Source organism: Sus scrofa, chromosome 1, assembly GCF_054392235.1.
Source record: "Sus scrofa isolate SSC_HxYL_T2T_F1_AM1 chromosome 1, Sscrofa_HxYL_maternal_Yorkshire_Landrace_v2.0, whole genome shotgun sequence".
Classification (NCBI taxonomy): domain Eukaryota; kingdom Metazoa; phylum Chordata; class Mammalia; order Artiodactyla; family Suidae; genus Sus; species Sus scrofa.
In genome coordinates this window covers 158,589,908-158,613,138 of record NC_139383.1, presented here as the reverse complement: position 1 = coordinate 158,613,138, position 23,231 = coordinate 158,589,908, and the positions used below count along the sequence as shown (strand labels likewise).

The following is a 23,231-nucleotide window of genomic DNA, read 5'->3' as shown; positions in this document are numbered from 1 at the left end:
ATTGAACAGATGAGGGTTTTCTGCCTGCAAATAGCCATAACTAAGAACATTTCTGTGTTTTATCTACTCAGGAAAAAAATGATTAGACTTTTCTCCCCACCACGAAAGGAAAACAGCTTCTCTCATTTTCTGGAAGAGTGAACTGAAGCTATTAACCAAGGCTGAAGGCTAGTGAGCCTGGAAAATTGCTAGGAGGTAACGTTCCAGTGGAATCCCAGAGCACATGGTGTGTTTTTGTTGCTTTAAGTGGAAGTTCACATGCAGATTATACTTTGCCATTTTCTTGGGCCGCTGCCGCGGCATATGGAGGTTCCCAGGCTAGGGGTTGAATAGGAGCTGTAGCTACCAGCCTACACCAGAGCCACAGCAACGCAGGATCTGAGCTGCGTCTGCGACCTACACCACAGCTCACAGCAACGCCAGATCCTTAACCCACTGAGCAAGGCCAGGGATCGAACCTGCAACCTCATGGTTCCTAGTCAGATTCCTGAACCACTGAGCCACGACGGGAACTCCACACATGCAGATTATACTTTGGGAATGGTAGTTTATGTCACTTAAGTTCATACTGAACATTGCCTGGGACATTTTCTCTAAATGGAAATTCAAAAGATTCATTGAGTGCAATTAAACAAGATAAATCTATGTGTTATTTCACAGAGTGGGGAGAATGGCTGCAGAGTTTGGGAGTCTATGTAGCTGAGTCAGGGGTATGTATTTAGTTGTGTTGCCAAGATGGTTTATTGTCTTTTCCCAGGAACCGGCTGTTGGTGAGTCTGTAGCCACAGGATGCATGTGCTGGGCAGTCCTTTCATGACCCAACAGCTTCCACTGGCCTGAAGCCCTAAGCAGTACAAGGAAGAAAGAACAGTGTGAATCGCTGGTTCTTGACGGATGTGCCTTAGGTGAGGAGTGAGCGTGCTGAATCTTCTACTGCATCTGGAGGAGGAGAAGGAGCCTTGGTGACATAGGCAGGTGCTTCTGCTTCAACCTTTGGTGCAAGTGAATAAAGAAAGAAATAAAGACACCAGAAAGCTGGGAGGTGCTGGAGAGGGATCCAGGCATAAACCTGGACGACAGAGATGGAGCTGGTGAGGATAAAAGTCACGCAGAAAATGTTCTAGGGTGCAGAACCGAAGGTCTCTTGAGGACAGCTCTGCTACTTGTTTCTCAGGAATTTTGAGTAAGAAAGTTACTTTACTCCTTTGGGCCTCTGTCCTCATGTGTAGAAGTGGGCTAACAACCCCCCTCTACTCAAATGCTAGGATCAGGGATAACACAGATGAAGCATTTTACTCCAGAGGGATAAATTGATATTATTATGAAGGATCAAAACTTCACTTTTTTTTCTTTTTACAGCTGCACCTGTGGTGTATGGAAGTTCCAGGGTCAGGGATGGAATTGTAGCTGCAGCTGGAGTCTATGCCACAGCCACAACAATACCAGATCCAAGACGCATCTGTGACCTACACCATAGCTTGTGGCAATGTCTGATCATTAACCCACTGAGCAAGGCCAGGGATCAAACTCGCATCCCCACAGACACTATCTCCGTTTCTTAACCTGCTGAGTCACAATAGGAACTGTGAATCAGAACTTCAGAATGCCTCCAAAATGAATTTAAATGCCTCTTTGTCCCTATTATTAGGATAATGTGAAACTTTTATTCAGAGTTTTGACTGTTCCCTTTTTAGCATTTTTTAGGGCTGAATCTGTTATTTTATATAGTTTTAAGAGAGTGAACACTATATTTCTGTAAAGTAATAAGTAGTGTTAGGCATAAAAAACCCTGAAATCTGCATTTCCTTCTTGCACCATTTTAACTTCCTAGTAGCTATAATCTTCATGGTCCTCAGTTTCTCCACTCACTTTAATAGTACAGGAGTGAAAGCTATACTGTTGTTAAAGAGGGTGACCTGGTGCCTGGTGCATAGTGAGCATTCAATGAATTAAAAGATAGGTAGATAGATAGATGATAGATTGATAATAGATCAATGATGGAGAGATATAAAAGATAGATATAGATAGACAATTGATAAACAATAGATGATATAATTAGATAATTTTTTTGACCACACCTGTGGCATGTGGAAATTCCTAGGCCAGGCATCAAATCCCTGCCGCAGCAGTGACAATGCCGTATCCTTAACCTGCTGAGCCACAGGGAAATCTATTGATAGATAATAGATAGATGATTATTGAACAATAGATAGTTGATAGATAATAAACTGATAGATAGGAGTTAGATAATTACATATATACATAATACATAATAGATACACAAATACACACATAATATATACATACACACATATATACATAATACATATATAAAACAAGCAGTCCCTTGTATGATCACTCACCATATCTTGTCACCACTCACAACTGCTTTTTCTTTTGGTGTCTTGTCTTCTTATTGACAGCAAACTCACACAGTCTAGGGAGAGAAGAGAATGCCCTCAAGTATTAAAACCCTATAGCTAATATCATAATTAATGGTAATAGACTGAATTCTTTCTCGCTAATATCAAAGATATTTTCTGTTTCCCTGTCTATCCATTAGTACTAGAACTATTATTAGAGGTACTATCCAGTGCATTAAAGCAAGAAAAAGAAATAAAAGACTCAATATTGGAAAATAAATAAAATACTTTATAGAAATCATAATCATTTATTTTAAAAAATCTTTTGGAATCTACAGGGAAAGCTACTATGATTTATGAATAAGCATAACAAAGTTTCAGGATAAAGAGCCAATACTGAAAAAATCACTGAAAAATCAAGTGGAAGCTAGATAAACTATATATTTAACAAAACATCAAAAACATGAAATACTTGGGAGGGATATATTTGACTAAAGATGGGCAAGACTTGATCACTGAACACTACAAAATGTAGCTGAGAGAAATTAAGGGAGACTTGAACAAATGAAGAGAGATACTGTGATCATAGATTGGATAACTTCATATTGTGAAAGTGTGAACTTACCCCCAAATTAATCTATGAATTAATGTAATTCTATTCAAAATCTCAGCTGGCTTTTTTTTTTTTTTTTTTTTTTTTAGAAATTGACAAGCTGACTTTAAAATTCAGGAAATGTCAAAATGACCTAGAATAGACAAAACAACTTTGAAAAAGAACAAATTTAGAGAACTTAATACTACTTGGTTTCAAGACTTATAAAGTTAGAATATGGGAGCTCCTGCTCTGGTGCCATGGGTTAAGGATCCAGAGGCACTGCTGCAGCTCTGGTTTAGGCTGCAGCTATGGCTCGGATTCAGTCCCTGACCTGGGAACTTCCATGTGCTGTGGGTGTGGCAATAAATAAATAAATAAATAAATAAAGCTACAGACTTAAAGACAGTGTAGCATTGGAAAAAAGATAAGCAAATGGAGTAATGTAACAGCAGAGAATGGAGTTCAAAATAGACTGATATATATATATAATCAATTATTTTAAACAATGTTGGTGAGGTAGTTCAATTGAGAAATGCTAATGATTTAACTAAATAGTGCTGAAACAACTGCATAACATATTGAAAAAAATGAAACTCAACCCCTACCTCATAATATATACGAAAATTAACCCAAGATGGAGAAAAACCTAAAAATAAGACCTAAAACTTCCAGAATAAGATCTAGAAAAGCTTAGTGACTTTATATTTGGCAAAGTTTCTTAAAAATAAAACAAAAGGCATGGAACAACTGACAGTTTGGACTTCAAAAAATAAAAACTTCTACTGTTCAAAAAAAATGCTGTTATGAAAATAAAAGGCGAGGCACATACCAGGAGAAAATATTGCAAAATAGATCTAACAGAGGAGTTCCCATTGTGGCACAGCAGAAACGAATCCCGCCAGTATCCATGAGGATGTGGGTTCAATCCCTGGCCTTGCTCAGTGGGTCAGGGATCTGACTTTGCCATGAGCTGCAGTGTAGGTTACAGATGTGGCTTGGGTCCTGTGTTGCTGTGGCTGTGGCTGTGGCTGGGACTACAGCTCTGATTTGAGCCCTAGACTGGGAACTTCCATATGCCATCATTGTGGCCCTAAAAAGAAAAAAATGAAACAAAATATATATCTGACAAAGAAATTGTACTTGGAATATATAAATAACTACAACTTAATAACAAGATGACAAACAATTCAATTGAAAATGGGAAAAAGATTTCAACCAATAATACATCAGGGACAATAATACATGGATAGCAAATAAGCAAATGAAAAGATGCTCAACCTCATTAATTATTAAAGAAAGGCAAATTAAAACCACAATGAGATACCAGTACACACCCATTAGAACTACTAAAATTCAAAAGGCTGACAAAACCAAGTGTTGGAGAGAAAGTAGATCAGCTGGAATGTCATGCATTGGGTGCAGAAATGTAAGATGGCACACTTTGGAAAACAGCTTCTAAAGAAATTAGGATGTGACTACCACATGACCCTGCAATGCCACTCCTAGGTATTTACCCATGAGAAATGAAAGTATATGTCTATGCCAAGACACAAATGTTCATGGCAGTTTAATTTGCCATCAGGACTGGTATGGGGGCAAAGCAAGTGGGGTATTTGTACAAACCTGATAGTGAGCTCCTTCTTAAGTTTCATGCACAAGGTGCCTTTCTCTTGCCCTCGTCTGGATTCTGTTTATGATAGTCAACACTTGAAAACAATCTAAACATCCATCTACAGATGGGCGGTTAGAGAATCTGCTACATCCATACCATGAAGCATGATGCTGTGTTTGCTTCAACAGCATAAAAACAGATTCCTGCATAAGGATGACATGCAAATTTCTGAAGCGCTTCATATTTTTTAAGACATAAGTCCTAAAAATGTAATATACAGCATAGTAATATGGTTAATAATATTATATGTATATTTGAAAGTTGCTAAGAGAATAGATCTTAAAAGTTCTCAGCAAAAGGAAAAAAGTTGTAAATGTGTGGGGTGATGGATGTTAACTAGATTTACTGTGATCATTTCACAGTATTTACAATTATCAAATCATTAAGCTGTACAAACTGAAACTAATGTAATGTTATAGGGTGGTCATATCAATACAAAAAGACAAATTCTATTCAGCAATGAAAAGAGACAAATTATTGATTCATGCAGTAACATGGATAAATTTCAAAACGATTATTCTGAGTGAAAGAAGTTATAGACAAAAAGAATACATGAGTTATGAATTCCATTTATATAAAACTTTAGAAAATGTACTTAATCTATAGTGACAGAAAGAAGATCAGTGGTTGCCAGGGAAATGAGCAAGAAGTGGGGGGGGGGGGGAATACCAAGGGGAAAATAGGAAGTTTGGGGAGTGATAGCATATGTTCACACCTTGACTGTACTGATGGTTTCACATCTGTATACATGTTATACATCATTAAACTTCACTCTTCAGTATGTGCTGTTTATTCTATGTCAATTATGTCTAAATAAAGCTGTTAAAGATAAAATGAGGCATGATAAATCTTAAGACATGAATCCTTTTTGGATCCTGATTGGGAAAACAAATTTCAGGGACAATTGAGAGTGTTTGAATATGGATTAGGTATTAACTATATTAGATTATTGGTAGTTTTCATAGGTATAACCATGGTATTGTGGATGTGAGAAAATGCCAGTATTCTTAGGATTCCTAATGAACTCTTGAAAGTATGCATGATGAGGATCCAGACTTGAGCACAGCATGAGGAATCTGCAAGACACTAATGGCTGAGAGAGGTCTTACAAACTTTAGATGATAACCTCCACAAGAAAAAAGATGGATAACTGACTCTTCATTACCCACAACAGAAACCAAGCTAGAAAGAGAACATTTTCAATGGATTGAAGAAAAATGATTGTCAGTATAGAGTTATTTAACCAGAAAAAGTATCTTGCAAGAATGAGGGAAAAATAAAGACATTTTCAGGTGAACAAAAAAATGAGAGTATTTGGCACTAGTCATGCTTACTGAGTGAAATTGTAAAGTGTGTGTATGACACAGAGAAAGAGATAGCAGATGAAGGTCAGAGATATAAGAAGGAACACGAGATCAAAAAAATGGGAACATATCTAGGTATATCTAGACAAATTAGACTAAGTGAGATAATGTAATAATATCTTCTGAAGCTTACATGTAGAATTAAAACACAGACCAACAATAGCATATAAATTAGGAGAAGGGTAAATATACTGATTAGCATTTTACTTTCATTAGTGTCATTTGAAGTTTCTAGGGTTCCCTTAACAGAATAGAGTGTATACATCAAAACCACTATGAGGTAACAACTTACACCAGTCAGAATGGCCATCATCGAAAAGTCTGCAAACAATTAAGTGCTGGAGAGGGTGTGGAGAAAAAGGAACCCTATTACACTGTTGGTGGGAATGTAAATTGGTGCATTTCCACTGTGGAAAACAGTATGGAGATTCCTCAGAAAACTAAAAATAGAACTCCCATTTGATCCAGCAATCCCACTCCTGGGTATCTATCCAGAGGAAACCATGACTCGAAAAGACACATGTACTCCAATGTTTATTGCAGCACTATTTGCAATAGCCAAGACATGGAAACAACCTAAATGTCCATCGACAGAGGAGTGGATCAACAAGATGGGGTACATATACACAATGGAATATTACTCAGCCATTAAAAGGAACAAAATACCAGCATTTTTAGCAAAATGGATGGACCTAGAAATTATTATGCTAAGTGAAGTCCGTCAGACAATGAGACACCAGCATCAAATGCTGTCACTGACATGTGGAATCTGAAAAAAGGACATAATGAACTTTTTTGCAGAACAGATACTGACTCACAGACTTTGAAAAACTTACAGTTTCCAAAGGAGAGAGAGGGGGTGGGGGGATGCTGGGGGTTTGGCATGGAATATAAAATTGGGTTGTAATGATCATTGCACAACTATAAATGTCATAAATTCATTGAGCAATATAAAAAAAAAGAATAGAGTATGTAACTTTCAAATTAGTAAAAGGCAAAAAGTAGGATAAGAAAAAAAATGTCAATCCAAAAGAAGGCAAGAAAGAGGAGAAAAGTAAACTTAGACGACTTGGGGAGAAACTGAAAGCAAAAAATAATAGGCACAAATATTTTTCTTACTGTATTTAAAAAATCAATACCAGAAGGCAAATGCAAGAATACTCATAGCAGTATGTTTTTTTAACAAAACAGAAGTTGACAAAGCCCAACAACAATGAACTAAATGAATACTCTATGGCATATCTTAGAGTGAAATACTACACAACAGTGAAAACAAACGAACTCCAGAGATATGTGTCAGCATCATTGATTCCACAAACACAATACTGAGCAAAGAAGCAAGAAGCAGAAGAATTCTGAAGAACTTTAAGAAAAAGTTCCAAAGTTGGACCAATTGACAAATACTTCCTTTAGTTAAAGACATCTAAATAACTAGACTGCACAGCCATAAAGGCAGGGAATGCTAGTATAGAATCAGAGGAGCAGGCATCTCGAGGGGAGGAGTTCTCGGGATGGGGGTGAGAATGGGGGCTGGTCATGGGGGGAATCACATTTGGGCCTTCCACAATCTTGGTCCTATTTTCTAGATGTTCCCTCTGTGTTGGTTCTGGGGAGCATACATTTTTATGCCCCTGTCTTATGTCTGATATAGTTATCAACTTAAAAAAGGAAGAAAAGAACAGTCCTCCAAGGAACCCTCTGAGACAGTAAAGAGGATGAGTCTAGAGACCCAACCTACATACAGTCTACAAGGTTGAATGCTGAAGAAATGGAAAATTTGGATAAACCAATGAGTAAAGAGATTGAAACAGTAAACAACAGTCTCCCACCAAAGAAAAGCCCAGGACTCGATGGTTTCGCCGCTGAATTCTACCAAACATTTAAAGAAGAATTAATACCAATTCTCCTCAAACTCTTTCAAAACATTGAAGAGAGGGAACACTTCCAAACTCATTTTCAAGGCCAGAATTACCCTGATACCAAAGCAGATAAGGACACTACAAGACAACTCTAGGTTGGTGTCCCCGATGAACGTAGATGCAGACATTTTCAACAAAATTCTAAAAACTGAATTCAGTATCGCATGAAAAGGATCATACACCATGATCAAATGGAATTTATCCTTGGAAAGCAATAAAAACAATAAACGTGATACACGATATTAATAGAATGAAAGATAGAAATCACGTTCATTTCAATGGATGCAGAAAAGGCATTTGACAAAATTCAAAATCCTTTCATGAAAAAAACTCTCAACAAATTTAGTATAGAAGGAATGTACTATAATAAAGGCCATATGACAAAAACACAGCTGACATCATATTCATGGCAAAATGTTCAAAGCTTTCCTACTACGTCCAGGAACAAGAGGAGGGTGCTCAGTTTCACCACTCCTATTCAGCATTGCACTGGGAAGTCCTAGCCAGAGCAATTAGACAAGAAAAAGAAAAGGAGAATAATTCTCTTTGCAGATGTTAAGGTCTTATATACGTGATGTATAGGTATGTCTGTATGGTGAAAAAGAATCCTATAAAACTATAGAGGGGCACAGTGAAAGGGATATAGCTGTCTTATGAATGTGAGAATCTCATAACTAACCTGGAGTTTGACTTTTGCCTTTTATAACAACGTGAGATTTTATTTAGGTGCTTACTCAGTTTGATTTTCTATTTTTTTCCATTGTCCTGATTTCCTCATCTATTTATTTTACGCCAATACAAATTGCTTCAAATACTTTTCAGAACAAAATAGAGTATACATTCATAAACACATCATCATCCATATTGATTTACAGATGGCTAAGGATTCTTATTTTTTATTTTATTTATTTATTTTTTATCTTTTTAGGGCTGCACCCGTGGCACATGGAGGTTCCCAGGCTAGGGGTCCAACCAGAGCTGTAGCCACCAGCCTATGCCAGAGCCACAGCAACACCAGATCCGAGCCATGTCTTCAATGTACACCACAGCTCTCGGCAATGCCGGATCCTACAAATGGCTAAGGATTCTTATGATCTCCTTCCAATCTGTTTTCTCAGGCTTATATGGTAACCCAGCACTAATATGCATATGGAAATAGCTGTATTTTGTCTAAAATTATGTAGATTTTCACTTTGATGCAACTATGAGCATGGGTTTAACAGGTAAACAGATTTGGTTTGGGGCTTGGATTTGCTTACAGGCTATACTTCTCTGAACCTCATCTGTAAAATAGTACCTTGCAAGAATGTTGTAAGGATTAGAAGTATTCTATATAAAGCACTAAAACATGGCAAGAAGTTTAAAAAAAGAGCAGGAGTTCCCATTGCTCCTCAGTGTGACTAGTATCCACGAGGATTTGAGTTCAACCTCTGGCCCTGCTTAGTGGGCTAAAGATCCTGAGTTGCTGTGGCATAGACAGGGAGCTACAGCTTGGATTAGAACCCTAGCCTGGGAGCTTCCATATACTGCACCTGTGGCCCTAAAAAAACAAAAAAGCAAAAACTCAACCCCCCAGCAGATGTCGATTGCTAAATCCCATTTGCTATTCATTGGCTGGCTGATGTTGGTTAAATAACCTGAACTTGTTTCCTTTTATGATGGTCTACTTTTTAATAAACTTCATGTATATAAAGTACCTGACAGATAAGACTCACTAGTGTTTCTTTACCCTGTTGCCTCTACCTGAACATCCTGTTAGAATACAACCACTTACTAAAAATGTTTCAGTTAAGAGAGGGTTTTTCCCTCTGTAATTAATCTTATCCTTCTCAAAGTTCTCTGTGGATTTTTAAATAAAGCCTCTGACATTTGACTAATTTTGTGTCTTTCTTGCCCGATGAGTCCAAGTTTTTTGGAGGGAGATTGTTTTGTTAACCTTTGAATTCTCTCATAATATGGTCAGTGATTATTATTTGTGCCTTTGAAATAGTTTTTTTTTTTTCTGAGGATATTATGTTAGACGTTTTCTTTTGTTTTACTTGACCTTACCTAACACTTTGCTGTCATGTTCCTGTTTGAATTTTGTGGAAGTTGGTGTGGCTAACAACAACAACAACAAAAAATCAATACATTTGAAACTATAAATCTTAAGGCATTACATTAGATAGGAACATTAGTCCAAGACTGATGTTTTGGATAGTTTTGGCTCCGGGGCTTTTTGCCACTATAGTCTGTTCAGGGCCTTCCTGAAACAACACATCAAGACGAAGTGCTCTTGGTTTTCCTGGAATTCATGAGCATATAAACACGTGTCACATACTACGCATGTGGCACATAATGGACCCTAGGTCGGGGTTTTCTTTTACCTGCCTCCACCTGGGAAGCTCCTCCTCACCACCTCTGCCTGCTCAAGGTTACCTTTCCTACTTACTTCCCATGACCCGACCTGTTGGGTGACTTTGGCTGCCCAAGACGTAAGCCAGGACCGCCAGGTGACCGCGGCCCGCCCGCCCCACCTCCTCGAGGCCAGGACCGCCAGGTCATTGTGGGTCGCCCGGCCCCCAGCCCCAGACGCCAGGAGCGCGAGGTTCCGCGGCCTGCTAGTGTTCCAAGCCGCCTGGGAGGCCAGCACCTCCAAGTGACTGCGGCCCGCTCACCCTCCGTCGCCCAAGCCCGAACGGCGGAACGCGCATGCGCACCACGCCGCTCCCCCGCCCCCACCTCGCGCCCGCGCCCAACGCCCCCAACGCGGCCCGCCGGGCCATGGAACCCGCCGAAGTTGGCGCGGTTCGAGCTCTCCTGTTCGCTCGCTCGGGCGCCTTCCCCCCGTGAGGCCCGTGGGCGCTCGGCCGGGGCTCGGCGGCTGCCTGGGCCGCTCCGCCCGCCTCCGCCGCTCGGCCGGGCGCGCGCCGCGCTCCCGCGGCCGATCCCCGCGCGTGCGCGCTCTGCCGAGTGTATGTGTGTGAGTGTGTGTGCGGCCGAGGGGTGGTCCGCCGCTGCCGCCGACGATGCCGCGGGGCCGCCCCCCGAAGCCCAAGGAGAGCAAGGCGCGCGGCGACACCGGTAAGCGGCCCCGGCCCGGCCGGCCGCGCTGTGCCGCTCCGCGCGAATATAGTCCCCGGATGCGGCGCGGGGGGCGCTGGGAGCGGGCCGGGCCGGGGGTGGCGGGGCGGCTGGGCTGGGCCCGGCCTGGGGCCGGGGCCGGGGCCGGGGTCCGGGGTCCAGGCCGGGGAGCGGCCCCGCCACGCCCGCCGCCGCTGACGCCGCCGCCTCCCGACTGCCGGCCGCAGGGCGCGGGCGGAATGATATCGGCGCGGCGCGGCCGGCCCCTCCGCCGGGCTGGGCCTACTTTCCTGGGCCGCGCGGGCGGGCGGCAGCTACGGCGGCGGGGCCGGGGGCGAGGCGCGCCGCCTTCCCCCTCCCGCTCCCGCTCCAGCTCCCCGCGCCCCGCTCCTCCCGCACCCTCCTTCTTCGTCCACGCAGCCAGGCTGGCGCGGGGCGCGGGAGGCCTTCTTTTTGGGAAGCTGCGTCCGTGCGGGGAATGGCGGGCCCGGGGGCAGGCGGCTGGGAGGGTGCGGAGCCCCGAGGCGGGCAGGAGGGGGGCCCGGTAGCCGGCCCCCCGGCCTCTCCCGCGGCTCCCGGAGGGCTGGTGCCCGCAGGACGCGGGCGCGCGGGGCCGTGTCTGGACCCGGCAGGCCGGCGTGCGCTTCTCACTGTGCCCTCGCAGGCATCGGGGAGCAGGAGGGGCGGGCTAGGGGTCGGTGTAAGCTTAGGGGACGAACCAAACCAGATGGGACCGTTCTAGTTACTGCAGTTGCTGAAATTGACAGACGAGTAAACTAGGAAGGTGTTCCGACGTCACTGCCACGCAGTAAATGTGAATTTCATCGAGGATGCTCACACTTCGTGTAGCCCTTGTGGAACTTGGGGAAATACAGGTGTGCAGATGGGTAGTCGGGTAATAACCGCTCAGAATTTTGATTAGTGTCTGATGGTGTCTGGAAGCAGGTCTCAAAGGGCTCTCTTCCTGCTTTGGCCTTATTTTATTCAGTGTTTATTAAGTTTTTTGTTGATATGACTTCTGCTAAGAATAGCAAAGTGCAGTGTCTCTCTGTTACTTGGGAAAAGGCTTAGGAGAAAAAAAAGAATGTAAAATTTGCATTGGAATAAGGCCAGGAAATTATTCGTCCTCCACTCTCCCATTTCACCTAGTTTTTCAAGCCTCAAACTTAGAAAAATAATTCTCTTACTCCCTAAGACATTTCTTAAGTTTTGTAGCTTCTACCCCCCAAATGTATTTTCAGTTGGCCCTGCTCTTTCCCTCTCCTGGGTTACCACCTTACCATTTTTCAGGCTCTGTAGGAGCCTCTGGTCTCTCTGCCAGTCCTATAAACCCATCATCTGTAGGCCTGAGGCTCTCTTTAAGATGTAAATACATGGTCACACCCTGATTAAAATTAAGCTGTGGATCCCTTATCCCTTTAACTTAAAATCCCACTCCTGCAGGATCCTAACTGATCTGGCATTTGTCCATCTCTTTTTGCTCTTGCCCTGCCCTACCACTCAGTCCTTGGCATTCCAGATGACACCACATTTACTTCTGTCTCAGGGCCTTTGCAGTTCCCTATTTTGAGACTCCACCTCCTCTTCTGTAGGTCTCTGTGCTTCAGCATCCTAAGAGAGGCCTCTTCAGACCTTTCAGACCTTTTTGCTACTTTCCCCCCGCTTTCCACCAGTCATTCTTTACCACAATGGTTTTCAAAAGTGTGGGAGTTCATGGAGACAATTTCAGGGGTCTGCAAGGTAAATATTTTTGTAGTAATACTAAGACCATTTGACTTTTTCATTTGGTTAACATTTGCACTAGTCACACACAGGTAATTAGGCGTAAAACTGTTCATGCCTTAGCAGTAGTCAAGGTGTGGAAACACCATACTGTGTGAGGCTGCATTATTTTAGTTTTATTTTAGAGAGATAATTGACATAACATTGTTTCAGGTGTGCAACATAATGATTCCACATTTGTATACATGGTAAAATGATCACCACTATAAGTCTCTCTGTATTCCACTTAAAAACAGCATATGACGAGAATGCAGAAGCAGAGATGAGGAACCACCTGTCTTGTGTTAAACCAGACATTAAAAAGATTTATGAACGTGGAAACTCTTCTTACTGCTTTTTGGAGAGTGTGTATTTCATAATAATATGTGTTTATGTTAACATGTAATAGATTTATTTTTCAGTGAATAAGTGTTTTAAAAATTACTCAGTTTCAAGGAAGTCCCTGGTAGCCTAGTGATTAAGGATCCGGTGTTGTCACTGCTGTGGCATGAGTCTGATCCCTGGCCCAGGCACTTCTACATGCCACAGGCATGGCCAAAAAAAAAAAAATACACACACCACACAATGTATATGTACATAATATATATACATTTATATATGTATTATGTATGTAATATATGCATATTTACACACACACATTTTTGCCTGGGTCAAGTTACTGCAGAGGTGTGGGTTCTATCCCCAGCCTGGCATAGTAGGTTAAAGGATCTGGTGTTGCTGCAGCTCTGGGGTGGGTCACAGCTTCAGCTCAGATTCAGTCCCTGGCCCGGGAACTTCCATATGCTGTGGGTTCAGCCATAAAAAAAAAAAAAAAAAAAAAAATTGCTCAGCTTCAGTTTCTAATAGGGCAATTGTCAATAGGTACAGCCTATATAATGTTATGGTCTGAGGTCCTCAATAATATTTAAGAATGTAAAGGGGTCCCAAGACCAAATGTTTGGGGACTGCTATGCTATCAGTTCATGATCTTAATGCTTCTCACTCTGAAATTATTTTGCCTGTTTTTCTGAGTCACTGTTATGAATTTTATTCCTAAGAAAATCCTGGAAGATAGGGATTTTTACAGACGTGGGGATGAGGCTCAGGTTAACTGATCTGAAAGGTCCACCCAGCTATAGTAAGTAGCAGAGTCTGATTAGAATCTGCATTTAAGTCCAAAGTGTACACTGCATCGTCCTGCCTTGATAGGTATCAATCCCTACATGTGGCTTAATCCCTCTGTTCTGCAAGTATTTGAAAGCACTTCCTGTCTCAGGGGGGCTTGGGGCTGGAGGTGGGTGCAAAGTTTAGCAACAGAGACTGAGATCCCTGCCTTGGGTCTTCAGGATACTGTTTATGGCAGCAGATAATAAGCACTTGAAGTCTAGGCTTCCCAGAGAAAATGATGTCAAAACTGAAACCTCAAGAAGTGATTAGGCAGAGGCCTACTCAAAAATATTCTTTAAAGTGATAATTAGCTTCAGGCCCTAAGTAAAGAAGTAAGCCTCAAGGATCCTGCATTGCTGTAGCCCTGGTGTGGGCTGGCAGCTGCAACTCAGATTAGACTCCTGAGAGCTTCCATATGCTACACATACAGCCCTAAAAAGCAAACAAACAAACAAAAAAGCCTCATCTATAAATTGGCAGCATTTGTTGAGCCTACTGTCCTGGGAATAGAAAGATGAGTGAGAGAAGACTTTTTAATTATTATTTTTTGGCTGCGCCCATGTACCTGGGCCAGGTATCGAATCTGAACCATAGCAGCGACCTGAGCGCTACATATCCTTAATCTGCCACACCACAAGAGATATTCAAGAGAGGGCTTTTTATCATTGTTGTTTTAGTTTACTCTTAATAAGCAGCAGTGTAAACATGGTGGAAACTACATTTTGGGATCTAGTATGGCTTCTCTCTGTTTTTCCAATAGAATAATGCAGACCTTTTCTCCTTGGCTTGAACCTTTAGTTGGCCTCCTGCTAAGTTTCTGTTTTGTGTTGAAGGGATATTTGTAATACTTCATTTCCAGAGAGCTGAGACGGCCAGACAAATAAACAAGTCCATTCTTGCTCAGATACCAGTTCAGGCCATTTTAGATTCTCTTTAGATGAATTTAGGAACTCTATACTCTTCCCTCTGAGGCCAGGACACTGCCAGCACAGGCAGCAGAAGGGAGATTGAACTCCTTATAGGGCAGCAGGAGGCTCTGCTTCCCTGGTAAAACCAGACATTGTTGGTGGGTGACACTTAGGGGGAGATAGGTTCTGCTTAAAACAGTAACTTTCTCTCTAGATCAGGTGTCCAAGGATGCAAAGATTTCTTCATAAAGGAGCAACCTGTCCTCCACAATTGAACTTTTTAGGGAGACAGAATTTTGGAGTGTGATATTTTGAGGAAAGTGTGGTAACATAAAAAAATCTAAAGATTTTGTGATCCTGGAATCAAGTAGGGAGTTAACTGGGGTTCAAAATTTTGGTCTTTGACACAAACCTGGTCTGGAAAAACCATGCTACACCTAATTCTTCATTAGATTCAGTTCAGCTTTAAAAATAACACTTTTTGTGTATCAGGGTTTCTGCGTTGGAGTACTAAGCATCTTTGCACTCAAGGAAGGAGCAGTGATTTTCAAACTCCTTTTTAGTGGTAGAACTCTGCTATGTGAAATGTGGCAGCAGGACCTAGCACATTATGGAATCACCTGGGAGCTTTTTAAGCTTTCGATGACCAGGCTTTGTCAGAGCCCATGAGGTGGAACCCAGGCATCATGGCTTTAAAGCTGCATGTGGTCAAGGCTGAGAACCACTGGTTGAGGGGAGGGTAGCGGTGCGGGGTTTAGAGATGACCTTATAATTCTGAGGTGTTATCCGCCGAATGTCTCTCCGAGTGCTTGAAAACTGGTGCTTTCCTAAAAAAGTATGAGAGATTTGTGTAATCTAATAAACTGTGTGAACAGACTGTGCTCTTTTTGTGCTGAAGTCAGAAACTCAGCTGTCGCTGGGTCACATAGGTAATGTAAACTGAGGAGCATTTCAAGGGAAGAGGTAATAGCAGTTCATAGCTAGCTTTGAGGACTTTGGAGAATTGCAGAGTTCCTATTTTTTTCCACAGGGGTGGCTCCTACTTTGGCCCATTAAATTATTGCCATAACATATGATTTTTTTCAGGGAAGCCAGAAATGTGTGTTTTTGAAACCTCTTTGTTGTATTTGAATTATTATCATTATTATGATTTCGTCTTTTTGCCTTTTCTTGAGCCGTTCCCGCGGCATATGGAGGTTCCCAGGCTAGGGGTCTAATCGGAGCTGTAGCTACCAGCCTACACCAGAGCCACAGCAACGTGGGATCCGAGCCGTGTCTGTGACCCACACCACAGCTCACGGCAACGCTGGATCCTTAACCCACTGAGCAAGGCCAGGGATCGAACCTGCAACCTCATGGTTCCTAGTCAGATTCGTTAACCACTGCACCACGACGGGAACTCCTTGAATGATTATTTTAATTGAATAGCACATCTATATAGAAAAGTGCACAGATTTTAGGTGAAAAGCTTCATGTGTTTTCATATTAACCAGAACATTAGCAGTACCTTTAAAGTTCCTATTGTTCCTGCTATTACTATTGACCATCACTATCCCCTTTTGATACCATAGATTAGGTTTATCTGCTTTTAAAGTAAATTGACTTCATAGTATGTGCCCTGTGGTTTCTGGCTTCATTAATTGAATTTTTTTTTTTTTTTTTTTTCTTGTTAGGGCCACACCTGCAGGATATGGAAGTTCCCAGGCTAGGGGTTGAATTGCAGCTGCAGCTGCCGGCCTATGTCACAGCCACAGCAATGCTAGATCCAAACCTCATCTGCAACCTGGATCCTTTAACCCACTGATTGGGGCCAGGGATTGAACTCACATCCTCATGGATACTAGTCAGGTTTGTAACCTGCTGAGCCACAATGGGAACACCCCAATATTTGTTTTTACAAGATTATTCTTGTTACTGTATAGCAGAATTCGTTCATTTTTCATAGTCGTAGAGTATTCCATTATAGGAACATACTGTCATTCAATTTATCCTTCATGCTGTAGATATTGGAGTGTTTACAGTTTTAGGTTATTACAATTAAGTGCTTCATAGAATGTCTATGCACTTCTGGGTCTGAGCGGCTGTGCCAGTTTACTCTCCCACCAGCAGGGTATGACTGTCCCACTTCTCTGCAGTCTTTGTCTTATTGCTCTCTTTGCACTTATATTGTCTGTCCTTTTGATATTTTAGCTCTCCTGGTATGTGTAGTGTTATCTCATTTTGATTTTATTTTGCAGTTCTGTGCTAATAAGGTTTTTATGTTTATTAGCCATTTGTTCTCTTTTGTGAAGCCCTTAAGTCTTTTCCAATTTTTATGCTGAGTCGAATGTTTTTAGTTAAAAGACTCTTTTTAGAGCAGCTTTTAGGCTTGCTCAGAATGGAGCGATGGTATGGAGTTCCTGTGTACTTTTTATTTTTTTCCTCACAGTCTCCCCTGTTATTGGCATCCTGTTTTAGTGTGGTACATTTGTACCAGCTAATGAGCCAATTTTGATACATTATTGTTAAATAAAGTCCATAGATTACATTAGGGTTCCCTGTTTTCGTAGTTTTGCCTAGTCCAGAATGTCATAGAATCCGAATTGTATAGGACCATATAGCCTTCTCAGATGTTTCTTTTAATTGCTGAATAGTATTCCATTATATGGGTGTACCACAGAATATTTGCTTACATTTTAAAGGACATCTTGGTTGCTTCCAGTTTTTTGGTGATTATGAATGCAGTTGCTCTAAACATTCATGTGCAGGTTTTTGTGTGGGTATAAGATTTTAGCTCATTAAGGTAAATACCAGGGAGCATGACTGTTGGATCATACAGTTAAGACTGTAAACTTCATTACAGTGGCTGTACCATTGTTTGTTCTTATCAGTAGTGACTGAGAATTCTTGTTACTCTACATCCTTGTCAGCATTTGGTATTATTGATTATTTTGGATTTTGGCCATTCTTTTTTTTTTTTTTTTTTTTTTTTTTGTCTTTTGTCTTCTTAGGGCCACACCTGCAGCATATGGAGGTTCCCAGACTAGGCATCGAATTGAAGCTATAGCCGCTGGCCTATACCACAGCCACAACAATGCCAGATCTGATCGCGTCTGCAACCTATACCACAGCTCATGGCAACACTGGATCCTTAATCCACTGAGCAAGGCTAAGGATTGAACCCACATCCTCATGGTTATGAGGGTTTGTTAACCACTGAGCCACGATGGGTACTCCAGTTTTGGCCATTCTGATAGGTGTGTATTATTGGGATCTCCTTGTTTTAATTTGCAATTCCCTTATGACATGTGACATTGAGCATGTTTTCATATACTTATTTGCCATCTGTGTATTTTTGGTGAAGAGTTGTGTGTCTTTTTATCATTGATCCATAGGAGTTCTTTATATATATACTCTATGTGAGTTCTTTGTACTTTCCTGTTCACTCTTTTAAGGATACTCTTGATGAAAGAAATTTTTTAATCTTAATGCTGTCCCATTTATCAATCCTCTCCTTTATGCTTATTACTTTTTTCCTGTATGCTTATTGCTTTTTTTGACAATTGCAAGGTCACAAAAACATTTTCCTATGTTTTCATCCAGAAGCTTTTTTGTTTTCCTTCTTTTAGATCGACAACACTCCATCTGAAATTGATTTTTGTTTATGATGAAAAGGTCAAGATTTTGTTTACATGTGGATATCTAATTAATCTGCACTTTTTGTTGAAAAGATCATCCTTTGTTATACTACAGTCTCGCCTTTGTTGTGAATCAGGTGACTGTAGAGGTGGAAGAATTGTATTTGCACTCAATTCTCTTTCATTGGTTTTTTGTTTCTGCCTATTTAATTTCTTTTTTTTTTTTTTTTTTTTTTTTTTTTTGGTCTTTTTGCCTTTTCTTGGGCCGCTCTTGCAGCATATGGAGGTTCCCAGGCTAGGGGTCGAATTGGAGCTGTAGACACCAGCCTACACCAGAGCCACAGCAATTGGGGATCCAAGCCATGTCTGCGACCTGTGCCACAGCTCATGGCAACACCGGATCCTTAACCCACTAAGCAAGGCCAGGGATCGAACCCACAACCTCATGGTTCCTAGTCAGATTCGTTAACCACTGCGCCATGACAGGAACTCCCTTAATTTCTTACTGTCTTAGTTACTCTACTTTAATTCTGGATTTTGATATCTGGTACTGTAAATAAATCCTCTGCTTCGGTTTTTATTTTTTTTTGTCTTAAATTTTTTTTTTTTTTTGTCTTTAGGGCTGCACCTGCACCATATGGATGTTCTCATGCTAGGGGTCTAATTGGAGCTGTAGCTGCTGGCCTACGCCACAGCAACTTGGAATCCAAGCTGAGTCTTTGATCTTCACTGTGGGTCACGGCAATGCTGGATCCATAACCCAGAACGAGGTCAGGGGTCGGGGTCGAACCCGTATCCTCATGGATGCTAGTCATTAACCGCTGGGCCACAATGTCAACTCCAGCTTTGGTTTTCATTTTCACGGTTTTCCTAATAATTTTTGGTACTTTTCAGTTTCATACAGAATTTAGAATCAGCTTGTCTGCTCCTTAATGATTAATGACATTTAGCATCTTTTCATGTACTTGTTGGTCATTTGTGTATCTTTGGAGAAATGCCTATTCAAATCCTTTGTTCATTTTTAAATTGAGCTGTTTGTTTTTTGTGGCTGATAGAAGAATTCTTTGTATATTTTGGGTACTAGACCCTTGTCAAATAAATGCTTTGCAAATATTTTATTCCATTCTGTAGCTTACTTCTCACTTTTTTTTTTTTTTTTTTTTTTTTTTTGGCTTTTGGGGCTGCACCTGCAGCATATGGAAGTTCTCAGGCTAGGGGTTGAATTGGAGCTATAGCTATAGCAGTGTGGGATCTGAGCCATGTCTGTGACCTACACCAGAGCTCATGGCAACGCTGGATCCTTAACCCACTGAGTGAGGCCAGGGATCGAACCTGCATCCTCATGGATACTAGTCAGATTCGTTTCCACTGTGTCACAACAGGAACTCTGGCTTTTCACTTTCTTGATAACATCATTTGATGCACAGAAGTTTTCAGTTTTGATGAAGTCCAATTTATCTACATTTTCTTTGTTTTTTTGTGTCTTTGGTGTCATATTTAATAAGCCATCACCACACCCCTAGTTATTAAGCTTGTTCCCTATGTCTCTTCGGAGTTTTATAGCTTTAATTCTTAAACTGGGGTCTTTGATTCATTTTGAGGTCTTTTTTGTGTATGGTGTGACGTGAAGGTCCACATCCATTGGTCCCAGAAGCATTTATTGAGGAGACTGTTCTTTTACTGAATGGTCTTGGCACCTTTGTTGAAAATCCATTGATGATTGGTGTGTGGGTTTGTTTCCATTGGCCTATATGTCTATCCAAGTGCCAGCATCTCACTGTTTTGATGTTATACTTTACATTAAGTTTCAAGTATACTTTATACCAAGCCAAGACATTTTGAAATTAAAACATTTTAAAATTGTGAGTTATTCTTGTGCTGCCTAAAATCACCTCACAAACTGCTGCTGGTACACTTGTCATACTTAGAAGACACCATTTCTGCACATTTTTAGGAAATATGTAATTGCTAACCATTGTATGGCAAACCAAGGCTCTAATGCTCATTGTTGCTTTACTGAAAGTACCTGGCAGAGAATGCTTAGCAGACGGGGTAAGAGGATATGGCGTGAGTACAGTGGTGTTGGGGGAGAGTGGCAAGATACAGAGGTGACTGCCTTTATTGTATTAATTTTCTGAAAATAATTATTTAGGAGAACCTCTAGTCTTTCTATCTTGTGACTAAGACAGAAGACTTTGTTTTTAAAAGATTATGCTTAAGTAACTATCATGGCTGTTTGTTGTAGAAAATAAAGCCTGCATCTCTAAACCCTTAGGCTGTCATCACTCTGGGAACCTCACTGTGGTGCCCAGGAGCTTGGGAGTGGTGGGAGCTTCGGGATTACAGGAGCGAAGGCTAGCTGGTATGGAGTCATGGCTTACCACTGAGGGCAGGAGTTGGCAGACTTTTTCTGTAGGGCCAGGTGGTAAATGTTTTAGGCTTTGTGGAGTGAAGGTCTCTGTTGCAACTCGCAATTGCTGTTGCAGCCTGAAAGCCACCATGGCAATAGGTAAACCAGTGAGCATGGTGGTGTTCAGTGAAACTCTCTTTACTAGAAAGGTTAGATCCTAGTTAGTTGACCCCAATCTGGAAGAAAACACAGGAATACAAAGGGAAGTTGTATATTATAGCACTTTAGTTTTTATTTTTTTGGCTGTGCCTGTGACATTGTGACATGCAGAAGTTTCCTGACCAGGGATCGAACCCCATACTACAGCAGTGACAATGCCAGATCCTTAACTGCTAGGCCACCAGGGAACTTGAGTAGCACTTCACTTTTAAGTAAACTTTATATTGATATATAACATACAGAGAAGAACAGAAATTCAGTTCAGTGAATTTTCACTATGAGATCTTTTTCATATAATCAGCATCCAGATTATATGAGTTATGGTAACAATTCATATAATTATACATAGAACTTCTTAGATTATTAACAGCACCCTAGAAACCCCATCGTGCTCCATCAGTCAGTACCCCCATGGAGCCTTTCCTGTCCCAATGTTCTACAACCTGGATTAGTTTTGCCTGTTTATTGAACTTTATAAGATATCATGGGGAACGCTTCCTCCTGTCTGACTTCTTTTGGTCAGCTTTCAGTTTGTGCTCATTCTGGCCATAGGTGAAACTTGCAGTTGCTGCCATACAGGCTCCTCAGCCCTTGGTTTTGTCTGTCATTTAACTTTTAACATGCTCTTTGGTGTGCATTTTACCTTTTAAAAAAATATGTTTTGTTTCATGTTTGTATTGCTTGGATCTTTGCAACAACATTGTGAGGAGGCGGGATGGAAGTCACCCTCACCTTTGTGCTGTGACCTGTGACCCATATTTTAGCCCATAGCAATCCCTGTTTTAAGAATTCACGTGAACTGCACTTGCATGTTTTCTTGGCGAGCAGTGCTGAGTCTTGGGGTGGACCGTACGCAGGCCTCCACTGTGCTCTCCAGCTCTGCTGGTTGTCATTCTAGTGCTGCTGTTAATTGTATGCTTATGGAGAAGAAAGACAGAATAATGATAGCAAACAGGTCAACAAGAAATCTTCTAGTATATATGTGCAGAAAATTAGTTTTTTACACTATCAAAGGAACCATTATACTCAGCAACACACTGCTGGGTCATTCTCAAAGCTCTGTTACGATCAGACCTTGAACCTAGAATTTCTGGTTCTAGCTTGATGGCGAGGCTGTAGATAATTGGGGTTTTGTTTTAATTTTAAAATACTTAATTTTTTAAGTGCATAATGTCTCTGTAAGTCAATGTACATCTACCTGTGTTTAAAGTCTTTCTTTAAAAATAAAAATTTACAGGTAATAAAAGCAAATATCTGAAAGAAGGTTGATATTCCTTTTAAAAATAATGAGAGAAGATGTAGTAACCTGAGGCCTGAAAAGACAATGCCCCATAGGTACAAACCCTGCCAAGGTGGGCCTTGAGGGCACATTGAAGTCAAGGGAACTTGGTGTGGGGAAACACTGGCTGTAGGAATATGAGGGAGGAAAAAAAAAGAAAGGAAAGAAAGACAGACCAAAAAAAGGAAAAAAAGGGAAGGAAAATGGGTAGAACTTAGCCAAAATGGTACCATTTGATGGTACCCTACTTAGATCCCTGGCCTCTTAAATCTCGTGGCCCCTGTGGCTGCAGAGACCCCCTCCTCAACATAGACTTGTGCACACATGTGCGTCTGCATGCAGTTTGCTCAGGGGTGGTGATCTCCTGAAGCCTGTCCGAAGATTACGCTGATTTTATAGACCTCTTTCTGCACAAGGACTCTGGGGACCAGAAGTATGAATGAACTTGAGGAGGGAATAGACAAAAGGGGTCATTTTGAGGCCTTTGCCCAGAAAGGGCCAGTTCTGAGCAGAGAGGAAGCAAAGTGGCCCGCCTCATCCTGGGAGAAAGGCTTTGATCTTTCTCCGTGAAGAGAAATGGCCATGTTTACAAAGCATTTCTTCTGGGAGTTCCTATTGTGGCTCAGCAGTAATGAACCTGACTAGTATCCATGAGGATGTGGGTTTGATCTCTGGGTTCACTCAGTGGGTTAAGGATCTGGTGTGGCTGTGGCTGTGGTGTAGGCCAGCCGCTGCAGCTCCGATTGACCCCTAGCCTGGGAACTTCCATATGCTTCATGTGTGGCCCTAAAAAGAAAAAAAAGGAGAGAGAGAGAAAAAAAAAAGTGTTTCTTCTGAAGGAAAGTCAGAGTTTATTTATTTTTATTTTTTTATTTTTTGGTCTTTTTTTTTTTCTAGGGCCACACCCATGGCATATTGAGGTTCCCAAGCTAGGAGTCTAATTGGAGCTGTAGC

General features: G+C 41.5%; 1 protein-coding gene and 2 long non-coding RNA genes across 22 annotated transcripts in view; 2 read left to right on the top strand and 1 right to left on the bottom strand.

The window, feature by feature from the left end:
• LOC106509046 (uncharacterized) overlaps positions 1-5,464 on the top strand; it is a 46,348-nt gene extending 40,884 nt beyond the window's left edge. Inside the window, exon 4 of one of the 2 annotated variants that reach the window (XR_014840844.1) lies at positions 758-5,464. This is a non-coding gene — a long non-coding RNA (uncharacterized LOC106509046). The remainder of the gene's footprint in view (positions 1-757) is intronic. The other variant, XR_014840842.1, reaches the window with a different exon arrangement.
• A 5,411-nt stretch (positions 5,465-10,875) lies between these two features.
• ZNF236 (zinc finger protein 236) overlaps positions 10,876-23,231 on the top strand; it is a 91,569-nt gene continuing 79,213 nt past the window's right edge. For 17 of the 18 annotated variants that reach the window (XR_014840825.1, XR_014840822.1, XR_014840819.1 and 14 more), the window contains exon 1: positions 10,876-10,976. Coding sequence is in view for 4 of the 18 variants with exons in the window: in XM_021099035.2 (XP_020954694.1) it covers positions 10,922-10,976 (55 nt within the window). In the remaining 14 variants the exon portion in view is untranslated. Of the gene's footprint in view, positions 10,977-11,544; positions 11,852-23,231 lie in introns of those variants that run through there. The other variant, XM_021099045.2, reaches the window with a different exon arrangement.
• On the bottom strand, positions 17,757-22,470 carry LOC146406816 (uncharacterized). 2 transcript variants are annotated; one of them, XR_014840849.1, is made up of 2 exons: positions 19,780-22,470; positions 17,757-18,881 (listed from the first exon to the last, which is right to left on the bottom strand). It is a non-coding gene; the product is annotated as an uncharacterized LOC146406816 (long non-coding RNA). The 2 variants fall into 2 exon arrangements; XR_014840848.1 differs by having other exon boundaries at positions 18,717-19,236; positions 19,780-22,447.